The 12,516-nt window shown below is 38.3% G+C and overlaps 1 protein-coding gene across 4 annotated transcripts in view; it reads left to right on the top strand.

The window, feature by feature from the left end:
- LOC103727156 (probable ATP-dependent RNA helicase DDX60) overlaps positions 1-12,516 on the top strand; it is a 129,472-nt gene that overhangs the window by 47,640 nt on the left and 69,316 nt on the right. For all 4 annotated transcript variants that reach the window (XM_029559554.1, XM_029559555.1, XM_029559556.1 and 1 more), the window contains 4 exons: positions 2,815-2,975; positions 6,325-6,577; positions 10,197-10,363; positions 10,862-11,020. In XM_029559554.1, coding sequence (XP_029415414.1) covers positions 2,815-2,975; positions 6,325-6,577; positions 10,197-10,363; positions 10,862-11,020 — 740 coding nt within the window. The remainder of the gene's footprint in view (positions 1-2,814; positions 2,976-6,324; positions 6,578-10,196; positions 10,364-10,861; positions 11,021-12,516) is intronic.

Raw genomic sequence — 12,516 nt, forward strand, 5'->3', positions numbered from 1 at the left:
CACTGAATTCTTTTATCATATTCATCATTGTTCTTTTGAGTTCCATGTCCTGCATTGTCTCTAGGGGGTTCTCATTGTGCTCCTCTAGAGGATTACTGGTATTTGGTGGGGATATGTTATTTTGGTTTTTCATGTTATTATTTTTTCTCTGTGATTCTGACATGTGAATTTCTTTTGTAGTTTCTGACTCTTGTGTGATATTCGGGCCTTCAAGTTCAGTTCTGCTTCTTTTTTTGAACTTTATGTGTCTTTGTGGTTTACTTTTTGGGTTTGAAGAGCTGGTTCGTCTAAGCTTCTGGTTCTCTCTTTTGATTTTATATTGTCATGGCCGGATTGATTTTTGTCTTCAGGAGTTCCGTGGTGGCCCAATTCCAATGTGGGTCAGAAGTTTTCACACTTTCTCCTTAGGTCTGGAATCTTCTAAGAATGATTTTGGCATCAGGAACTTGGGTGTTGGACTGATCTGAAACCCTGGCCATGGCTGTGCCATGCAGGGACGCAAAGGCAGATGGGGTGGGAAGAAGCCCCAAGATTTCCCAGAGAGTGGATTGAGTAGCTGGGTCGTACTGGATGCAAAGGATTGGGGAGAGGAAAGGTAAGCCTTGGAGCCCCAGAAAGAGGCTGTCAGGCCCAGAAAGAGGCTGGCAGGTGTTGCAGGACCAGGGAAGTAGAGGGAGGTGAGGGCGGGCCAGGTCCAGAAGCGGTGCTCCTTGGGCCCAAGGAAGGCAGTAAGTTGGTCTGGGTGAAAAGGATCAGGAAGCAGTATTGGTTCCCCAGGTGTCTGGGGACCCAAGACTAGGAATGGCGCAGGGCTCAAACTAGGAGTAGAGAACAGCAGGGGAGATGGAAGGGTGAATGTGGCTGGGAGAGTCAAGGCGCGGAGGGCTGCGCTGTAGACTTACCCCAAGAGGCCTGAGGATTGGAGTGCAGGCTAGGAGAGTTAGCCGGTGATGCAGGTCCAGGAAAGCAGAGAGAGGTGAGGGCGGGGCCAGGTCCAGAATGGTGCTCCTGGGGCCCAAGAAAGGCACTAAGCTGGTCTGGTTGAAAAGGATCAGGAAGCAGTATTGGTTCCCCAGGTGTCAGGGGCCCCAAGACCAGGAATGGTGCAGGGCCCAAACTAGGAGTAGAGAACAGCGGAGGAGATGGAAGGGTGAATGTCTCTAATCTCTTTTTATATTGTATATGTGTTTGTTTTAAGAAGCTTCTACAGTTAGTGGGTTTCCATGTGAGTTTTTTGAAAGACCTTTAGTGTTATCTTTTCCTTTACTCCCTTCTCGGCCTTACCCTCCATTCACCACTATTTAACCCTTCCCATTACATTATTGCCTCCTCTTTATACCACTGTAGTCTAACCCCCTTCCCACATCTCCCCCTCCCCATTGCCCCTTATTAGTTTCCTGACATCTATGGATTTTTCCAATGAAGCATATCCACCTAAAGATTCAAAACTAGCATCCTCTTATGAGACAGAACATGTGTTGTTTGTCTTTATGTGTCTGTGTTACTTTATTTAGAATGATTGCTTCCAGATTCATCCAGCTACCTGGGAATTTAAATTTTTTGTTTTCCTTTTTTAATTTTTGTTTTTCTTTAAATTTTTTTCTTAATAGCTCAATAATATTCCATGGTGTAAATATACCATACTGTCATTATCCATTCATCAGTTTATGGACATTAGATTGTTTCCATTTCTGGGTTATTATGACTAGAGCAGCAATGAACATGGATGAGCAGGTATCTCTGTAGAAGATGTAGAATCCTTTGCATCTACGGACAGGATTAGTAATGGATTGGTTGGATCATGTAATCTCCCAAATAAAAAGAACCCAGGAGCAGATGGAGTCAGCATAGGGTTCTACCAGAACTATTAGTTCTTCAAAGAAGATCTAATATCAATACAAATAATGGATTCTGGGGGAGGGATAGTCATTTGTTCAGTCGTGTACCATATGGTGAGCCCATGAGGCTACATTGAAAATCGTTCCAAACCTATGGATACACTGATGGGCCTGGTTAAAATTAATGGGTCACAAAACAAAACAAAACAAAACAAAATGAATGCAAAAAAGAAGCTTGTAGGTAGGAGGGAGAGATGACAGGTTTAGGAGTTCTATAAAATGAGTGGAGGTGAGAGTAATCAGAGTATAATATACATATATGTATGAATTTTCAAAGAACAAATTTCATCAATTAAAAAATATCACTCTTGGGTTGGAGAGATGGCTTAGCTGTTAAGAACATTGGTTGTTCTTTCAGAAGACCTGGGTTTGAATCCCAGCACCCACATGGCAACTAACAACTGTCTGTAACTCCAGTTCCAGGGGATCTGACTGCCTCTTTTGACCTCTGCGGGCATTGCGCGACACAGGTGCACTTACCTACATGCAGGCAATACATGCTTACACATAAAAAATGAAAATAATAAATAAAAATATTTTAAAAAATCACTCTTGATATTTGCTTTTAGAAGTAGCCATGAGTAAGTGTTATGGATTGAACTGCTGGGGATTGTAGCTCAGTGGTAGAGCTCTTGCATGAGATCTTGGGTTCATTTCCAGTAGTGATAGAATTTAAAAAAAGAAAAAAAAGAAAAAGAAAATTGTCACCTCTATCCTTTAAGTGAGTTAAATAATTATTCTACAGACGAGATAGCCCAATTTAAGAGTTCTTTTTTGGCCAAGGTTACTGTTCCACACTAGAAAGAATAGTTCCTGTATGTTTTTTTTTTTGGGGGGGGGGAATGCTGTGAAGAATTAGAGGGAACACTGCTTCAAAAATACAGTAATGCTGCATTTTAAGTTTTTTCTTCTTTAGAGAATTGCAGAGACCCCCGTGCTCTTAAGAGCTACCAGAAGTATAACGTTTTTCAACGATTTTATGGGAACTCATTAGAATCAGTCTCTTCAAAGCTCATCGTAACTCAGGATGCTAAGGCAACAAAGAATTTTAATGAGACTAAGAACAAAAGAGCACATGTAAGTTTCTGTAAATCTATCATGAAAAAAGACAACTCTTGTTTATGTTTTGTTTAAGCCAATGTTTGCTCATTCCTTTGCTGGTTTCTTTCATTAGAGGCCTTTTAAAAATATAAGTAATCATATTAATTTTATTACTTGCTAAGAAATATTAATCTGAATATAAATTGCTACATAGAATCGTCTCTGTATAATAACATATATACTTACTTAGAAAGAAAATAAAACATTGAGAAACTAAAGAGTTGGCTTAACAATTAGCACTAACAAAAACAGTTTATTAGTTTATGTCAATGAAAGATTTTTTTAAACATACAGCAAAAGAAAACATGAAATTCTTGTTTATTTTTTATTGAATTGTACAGATTATCTGCACCTTTCCTAAAGTATTTAAAATTAATTCATCATCTTTTTTAGATGGGAAAGCAGAGCTATTCATTCCCTTTCCTATATGGGTTGAATCTCTATAATTTTACTTTCTGTGATTTTTCTATATGTTTCTATCCAAGATCCATAAATGAAGATAAAATATAGGGAATGGGAGTTCAAATTTAGTTCTGAAATAAAATACCGATATCATGATGTGAGAATTATTTGATAGCATTTATGATAATGTTACTGTGTAAGTATAGAATCCTTTGTTAAAACTGTACTTAATAATTTGCTGACTTTAGGTGAGGGCCATACTTTGCTATCTTTAAAATAATGTGCAACTGAATAGAATCAGTGGGCCTCAAAACTAAGGATTGGGAAAGGGTATTTATTTTAACTAAAAGATTCTCTTAAGACAGTGTTTTAGGGGCTGGAGAGAGAGCTCAGCAGTTAGGAATACTTGCTGTTCTTGCAGAGGACCCATGTTGATTCCTAGTACCCACATGGCAGCTAACAACCTTCTGTAACTCCAGTCCTAGGGGATTTGCCAACCTCTATTGGCCTCTGCATGCATTGCATCCATGTGGTGCACTTACATAAATGTAAGCAGAACACTCATATGCATAAAATAAAAATAAGAAATAAAATTTTTTTTGGTCTTTTTGAGACAGGGTCTCCCTGTAGCCCCAGCTGTCCTGGAACTATGTAGACCAGGCTGGCCTTGAACTCACAGAGATCTACCTGCCTCTGCCTCCTTAGTGCTGGGATTAAAGGCGTGCGCCACCACGCCCGGCAAATAAAATATTTTTAAAAGACAATGTTTTAATATATTGGAGAGTGACAACACAATCATTAACAAGGGAATTGTGCCATGTCTGCCTTATCAAAGGAGGTCAGCATGGTGAAATTACCAGAAATGAGGCCTGGGAGATCTTCGCACATGAGAAAACAAGAGTATTTTTAAAGGCTCATCCTTAGATACTTATATTTGGGGAAATTTTGGCAAGATTTTAAAACAAAGTGTTATTTTTGACTGGTATGTAATTAAAAAGTAGGGACTTAAAGTTTCGAAATTGAACGACAGGCGTCAGTTCAAGAAGTAACAGAAGTAATATTAAAAACCACAAATTATTTGCTCCTAAAGCTTTTGTGAGTCCTTTTTCATTGAATTGTTTCAAAAGTTCAGTTAGAAATGGTGACTGCTTCAACTTTTGACTGACTGATCAGGACAGGTGATGCCTACCTGTGTGATGCTGTTTCTATCTCGTGATGATGACCTTTTCAGCTTTTACCCAACTCAGTGAAACATCTACCTTTTCATTTGGGAGAATGAGGAACAGAAGGAGAAGGAAGGAGACTCGCTTCCCATCCCTTGTCCTTGTCTACCTGGTCCCATCCCTCTCCACCTCCCCCTCCTCCCCCCTTCCTTCCTCTCTGTCTGTGTCTGGTCTTGGTCTCTGTCTCTATCTCTCCAGAGACTGGAGAGATGTCTCAGTGGTTAGGAGCACTGGCTGTTCTTGCAGAAGATCTGGGTTTGATTCTCAACACCCACATGGCAGGTAAAACCCATCTGCAATTTCAGTTCCAGGAGAACCAATGCCCTTTTCTGTCCTCGGCCGGCACTGCGTGACATGAGTGCACTTACTCACATGCAGACATAACACTCATGCACATAAAATAAAATTTCAAAAATTAAAAAAATAGCAAATGAGCAAAAATTCTTATCTATAGAATAAGCTAGGAAAATTTTAAAAAATTAAATATTTTTCCCTTGCCATTATGAAAAATTAAATTATTTCAAAAAATTCAACATGCTTAGTATGTTATAAACATACTCTATAAACACAGCTTAATAAGTCTTCACATTCAAAGTAAATTGAGCATTATACATGACAAAAGTCCAAGGCCCCCCACTGTCCTACAGAGAAAAAACATGCCAAATAGAGTCAACACAGAATACTTCTTTGCAAGATTAAAGATTGGGAGAGCTCAAATATTATTGATTGGAATTAAATGCTTAGATAACTTGGCATCTAAAGTTGATTTTGTTATAAGTAAACATTTACCTATAATTCCATATAATTCTCTAATTTTTGATTTTGAAATTCTAATTTTATTTATTATTGTGTGTGTATGCTTGTGTGGTATGTGGGGGCATGTGTGCCATGGTGTGTGTGGAGGTCAGAGGACAACTCTGTGGTGTTCTCTCCTTGCACTTTTAAATGGATTACTTGGCAAGTGCCCTTCCCCGTTGAGCTAACTCACTGGTTCTCTAATATACCTGTGTAAAGTAGTAAGTGAATTTGTAAAAGTGGTCCATGTTATATTTAAGTCAATTGGAACTATAAACAGGTCCCTTTTTTTCCATCACCTTTCTCTTATTCACTCCTTAAACATTGTGGATTAAATGTTTTTGGTTTGGGACATCCAGCAACTTAGGCACAATCTTGTCTCAAAGATGTCAGTCTTAAGAGGAGGAATAACATGAACAGTTACAGACATGGGATGTCTCAATGAGTGGTTTGATAGATGCTCCACAAAGGACTAATTCATGATGCTGGCATGAGAGACTCAGAGGGGACTTCATGGTAGAATCATCTTAAATCAGGCAGGGAATAAGAAGGAAACTTGGGAGCAAAGGAGCCGAAAGTCAGCCCCAGAGAGAGCAGCAGGTGTCAGTGCATGGAGACATGAAAGAACAGGCCCAGAAGTCTCCTTGATTTCACTACATTTACTCTTTGATAATCCGTGCCAGTCAGAAATCTAGAAAGTTATCTACAGGAAGCTTTTATACCTACAAAATTGTATTACTAATAACTTTTTAAGTAACAAAGTCTTAATTTCAAAAAACAAAATTTATGCCTATTCAAGTATGGGATGATCGTTAAAATCATCAGTACAGCTTAAAAATATATTCATGAAGTATCAACTGGGAATATATCCAACTGACCAAGATATGTTCTTTTCATCTGGACAGGAGACCAAGGCCGAAATAATTGCTAGAGAGAATAAGAAGAGGTTACTTGCCAAGGAAGAACAAAAAGAAGAGCAAAAATGGACAACTCTGTCATTATCTATTGAGGAAGAAATGAAAAAGAATTTAATCTCTGGAATAAAGAAGCTGGAAGATTTTTTAAAATCATGTAAAAGTAACTCAGTGAAAGTACAGGTTGAAAGAGTAGGGTTAACAGCTTGCTTGAAAATGTGGAAAGAACACTGTCAAGCTGAAGGTACATGGCATGTAATTCTGTTTGCTTATTTTGATGAGCTGGAGAGCTACAAACATAGTATGCAATGTACAAATGCAATGGTGATGGTTTTCACTTGGTAACTAGAAGTTTGCATAATAAGGCTTATATGCAGGATTATTGCCTCTATTTTATCAATGAGCAACGACATTTAAGGAAGGGTGTGTCCTAGTTTGTCCTTCATTGCTGTGACAAAACACTCTGACCACTACCAACTTGGGGAGGAAAGGGTTTATTTATCTTACATCTCCCGGATCACAGTTCATCAGGGAGCCCAAGGTAGGAACTCAGGACAGGAACCTGGAGGCAGGAGCTGGAGCACAGGCCATGGAGGAACACTGCTTGCTGGCTTACTCCCCTGGCCCCTGCTCAGCCTGCTTTCTCATGCAACACAAGCCCACCTGCCCAGGGGTGGCACCACCCACAGTGGTGGCTCTCCCACCACTCATCACTCATCAAGAAGATGCCCCTCAGACACGGCCATGGGCCAGTCCAATAGAGGAAATTCCCCAACTGAGGTTCCCTCAACCCAGGTGTGTCAAGTTGACACTAAAGCTATCCAGCACAGGTGCCAACAGCAAAGACACAGCACATTCAAAAACACAATCAAGATAGATTTAAAAATAGCTACTTAATGGGGATGGAGAGATGACTCAGTGATTAAGAGCGCTTCTTCCAGAGGACCAGGGTTTGGTTCCTAGCACTCATATTATGGCTAATAACCATCTGTAACTCCAGCTCCAAGGGTTCCTACTCCCTATACTTGTCTCCACAAACACTGCATGCAGTAAAACACTAATATACATAAATTTTTTTTAAACAATAGCTACTAAGTAGGTAGAGGGCGTTGCTAATGTAAACAAGAACAGACAGTGAGGCATAGAGGAAAGTGTCATTCACTTTACACATCTTATTTCTATGTACATTGTTATTTATGATTGCCTACTGTCTTATCTCCCTTTTGTTGCTGTGATACAAAAGGAACTTAATGGAGAGAGGGTTCATTTTGGCTCACTCACAGTTCAAGTGTACAGTCCATCATGGGAGGGCAGATGACAAATTGGCAGGAGCTTGGAGCAGCTGGCAGCATCACATTCATAATCAGAGAGCAGAGTGATGAATGTGTACTTAGCTCACTCTCTCCATATTACACAGTACAGAATCCCAACCCAGGGAATGGTATTGCTCACAATTAAGATGGGTTTTCTCACATTAATTAACCTAATGAAGATGATCCCTCATAAGCATGTTCAGAGCACATATCTCAGGTGATTCTAGATCCTGTCAGGTTGACAATGGACACTCTCACAGCTACCTAGAGAGTTCTTCCAAAGATGGTGGGGATTCCACGTACTCTACAATTTCTATCTAGGGTATTAGTAAAGAAAAGAGACAGAAAGAGGAAGTTAACTGTGAAATAGGATTGGGTAGAATTGTATAAATGACAGCAGTGAAATGATCTTGTTTTATAATACCAATAATCTTTTTAAAATATTTTATTGGTTATTTTTATTTTATGTGTATGAGTGTACTGCCTGCATGTGTGTAAGTGCACCTGTGTTGTGAAATGCCCATGGAGGCCAGAAGAGCTTGTCAGATCTCCTGAAAACGGAGTTATGGATGGTTGTTTAGCTGCCATGTGGGTGACAGGAATCAAACTTGGGTCCTCTGCAGGAGCAGCCAGTAATTTTAACCGCTGAGCCATCTCTCCAGCCCTCAATAGCAAAAATCTTTAAGAGTTCTTTTAAGTAAATCTGATTGGATTGTCAATCCTCCGCATTTCCATACTTGAATCCTTTCAATGCACGGCTCAGCTTCTTCTCCACTGCACCCCTAAATTTTATTCTGTTACCTTCAGTTTGCTCTAGCTAGCCAGCCTCTCACTGTACATTTTATCCTGGTAAGAAGTGTATGTCTTGCCTTAGTTTATGTTTGTCTGTCTCACTAACCAAGGATTTGCAGTTGGATAAAACTAACAGATACCAGAATTAAGACTAGCTTAAAGAATATAGTAGTTTAGTTCACTCATTTAGATGAAGTTCACCTGTGAGTGTTATAGACTGATATCAAAGTCCTCTGTGGGATTCCCAGATTCTTCTGTCCTGGAACAAGAAATTGGACAGGACACATGGATATTGGTAGAAGCAAAGGCAGTTTTTAAAGAAATAAGTGTTTCCAGGAGAGGATGTGCCTTGGAGCAGGGAGAAAGGTCAGAAACTCAGTGGCCCTGTGCCTGTGCCCAGAGTCTTGACCCTTTCTTTATAGGACATTTACGTATTTCTAGCTTTCTCCCCATTTGCTCACCGAGGCTTTTCTGGGCATGCTCTGTTGGTACACGCTGGTCTTACGAGGTTTTCAGTCTTTCTTTCTGTCAACTGGATTCTTTTATATGCCCATTTCACGACCCTTCTGCACCCCACTCTGCACCCCACTCTCCTGCCACACAGGCAGCACACAGCCCACAGTGTCATTGGTGTCCCACATTCATCTGTCTCTGCCTTCCTTTATCTTTGGCAGTTGGCATCCATTCCAACTGCCTTATTTCCCAAAATGAGTATATTCTAGTAATTATCAGCAGATTGGGGAGAGAACAAAACTTCTCTTTGCAGCTCTATCTTTAAAAAGAGTTATTTTATTTTTTATTTATGTACATGTGTAGGGGAGGGGTGGCCATAGAGTCCAGAATAAGGCATTGGATCCCCTGGAATTGTACTTATAGGTGATTTTGAGTTGCTAGACATGGGTGCTGGGAACCGAACTCTGGTCCTCTGTAAGAGAAGAGCAGTGGTGTGCTTAACCACTGAGAAATCTCTCCAGCCCTCTATTTCTCTTTTAATGAGCTTTCCTGGCCATCAGCAACTTTTGCTTTGTTAGCATTAGTCAGAACTTACACAAGGCACATCTAACAAGGATCACATAACATCTGTAGTTTCTAATGCTCAGCATGGTCCAAACAAATATCATATATTCTGTAGGTGAACTGAATCTCCTGGACGGTAAAAACTCTATTAGATTTCCTAAACAGCCTATTACACAATAGCATTCAGTAGGGACTTGATAATACATATTAAACAGAAGTATGTTGATTTGAAAGTAGAACCAAAACAGCTCTGATGTGGTCACTGTGATAAGATTAGCAGAGGGGAGGAGTAAAAGGTATGTATATGACTCTAGAGAGGTGGAGAGTGATTATCAAACCTGGATCTGGGAGTTGGAATACATGGACTGAATTATTTGAAAGGACCCAGGGATTACATAAAATATTTATCTATGGTCAATGGTGACTATTGCTAAGATTTTAACCATATGTTTAAAATCATATAAATTTTTAATTTTGAACATAGTGGAGGAGACATGAAAATAATTGAGATGGTGAAAAGATTTCTTATTCTTTATAAACTTATATAAACTTCAGTTTTAACAATCTTTTTAAAATCTTGAACTACAAGGTTTTTATTTAACTTTAAAACCTTCATTAATGCCAAGGAAGACAATGAGATTAATTTAAATTAAGATTGATAGACTAGATGATTGATCTCGGATAATAAAAATTTATTTCGATGGATTTTATAACAGTTTTATGATTTATGTTTTTAACAAGGTAAAATAAAAAGAGACTTTAGCATAGCTGTTGAAATGATGAAAAGGATCCACTCCTTGATGGACAAATACTCAGAACTTCTGCAAGAAGCAGATTGGAAACTCATAGCCCGATGTCTTAAGTATTTAGGATTTAATGAGCTAGCAACTTCTTTACATCCAAACCAGGTAATATACTAGGACAGCTTCATTTTAATTGAACAGTTATTAAGTATATATAAGGTGTCCTGCAAAAACAACTATCTCTTTTAGTTCTTTTTTACATAAAATATTACCATTTTAATTAATCCATCTGCCCAAATTTGAGTTAAAATAGAATTTGAAATCTTGTACAAAATTTGGAAATTCAGATTAAATGTTAGATAATTTACACAAACACTTAACTCTAACCCTATCTTTAATTCTAACAAAACAAATCTGTAGTGCTTGTTTAATTATTTTAATTATGTAAGTTGTAGCCACAAATACTAGATTAAATATTTGAAAATATGGACATCTACTAATTTATTCATATTTTGGAAGATGATTTAAGTAGTAAAATCTTCATGGTGTTTAAAAGGTGATTAAAATTATTTTCATATAGAAAGTACTCCATAAATATTTCAATTATTTACATGGTGAAATCACTTAAAATTACTTTCAAAACAATCTTTTAAAACAATATAGGATGCAGGAGCTGACATAAAGGAGAAGAAAAAGAATAAATATTCAGTTGGTATTGGGCCAGCTCGGTTCCAACTACAATATATGGGTCACTGCTTGATACGAGAAGAAAGAAAAGATCCAGACCCCAGGGTCCAGGATTTTATCCCTGACACATGGCAGGTAACGATGTGAATTAAAAAAACTTTCATATTTTTTTATTTTGTATGAACTTAGGAGTTTATAATTGTTATGTCTCTCTATGTTTGTGCATGTATGCTTACACACATAGATGTACATATATATTAGGCATAGGTGTCTTAATATTGAGGAATTTTACCTAAAATAGTTATCTAAAATGTTTTAGGTAGATTTTTTTTCCATTGAAAAAAAGTACAATTTTTACTTAATACATAGACCAATTTCTTGGAGGTATTTGAGTAATTCACATATACAGATTTGAAACTTAAAAATGTCTGTGCCACATAGTTGTATCCTGGGCCAAGTTCCATATTTGCTCTATGTCACTAAGAGTTCATATATGAACAATATAAATGCACATGGGGAAATCTGGGTAGTTTAAAGGTGAAGATAATTGGTTAGATATTTACAGACTATACATGCCACTCTCTAGCTGTTCTTCCATAAACAAATAAGATAAACATTGATGGCTTTGAAATTATGAAGGAACCATTTCTGCCCACATTGAATGCTATAGAATTCTGATGACTGAGCATGTTTATTCAGACACATGAAATTTTATAAGTTCAGTATAATCATTGTCCTATTCATATTTAGACTAGATAACTCAGCTTACCATTAATGTAGTGAAAAATCTTGAGGCAGCATAGCTTAAAGTAAAGATATTTCTTCATCTCTCATATCTGGAGGATCAGAGCCCTAGTGGTGGTGGGTGGTGCCTCCAGTGTGGGCCTAACAGTATAATGGTATTATATTGTTGTGGGGCTGTTTAACAGCATAACATCTTGAAAAGGAGATCAGGTAAAGCTAGAGGTGGCTGGTCTCAGCCTTTTGTAATAATTTCCTTTTAGAACTACTAAGAATTCCCATAAGAACCCATATTTTTGAAGGTTGTGAGTAAAGTAGACCCTGTCACTTAAAGGTATTAATACTGCCCAGCAGCAGCTCCCTAGGGACAAACTTCCAACACCAGGACTCCTGGGGTACATGAAGTTGTATGCAGACTGAAGCATGGACTTTTTCTTATGCTGATAGTGGTGGGGTTCCTGCTGACTTAGGATGAGCAGGCAGACCAACTGCTTCTTTCAGTGTAGGGTGCAGTCTAATCACATGCTTTCCTGGTTAATTTCACATACATTGAAATTCTTCTCCTGCCTCTACCACTCTAATGTGTGGCTTGGAAGGAATCTAGATCCACAGCAATGAGGATGTTGAGGTTGGGAGTATTTTCCAATTTCTGAACCCCATATAAGTTTTCAGTTCTTTTGACTAGTTATCTTGATGAATACAATCACAGGATGCAAAGATGATGCTCAGATATGCTCTTCATCAGGGGGTAAGCAGAAAGAGTGCTCTTTCTTCTCCTCAGCCATTTGTTCACCACCATAAGATATGTATTGGCTAGTTCTTAGAATTGTATTTCTCAAAGCCATTCTGCACTTAAAACTATATATATATAATGCATATGTATATATATA

This window comes from Nannospalax galili, unplaced genomic scaffold (genome assembly GCF_000622305.1).
Source record: "Nannospalax galili isolate Female #2095 unplaced genomic scaffold, S.galili_v1.0 scaffold109, whole genome shotgun sequence".
Classification (NCBI taxonomy): Eukaryota; Metazoa; Chordata; class Mammalia; order Rodentia; family Spalacidae; genus Nannospalax; species Nannospalax galili.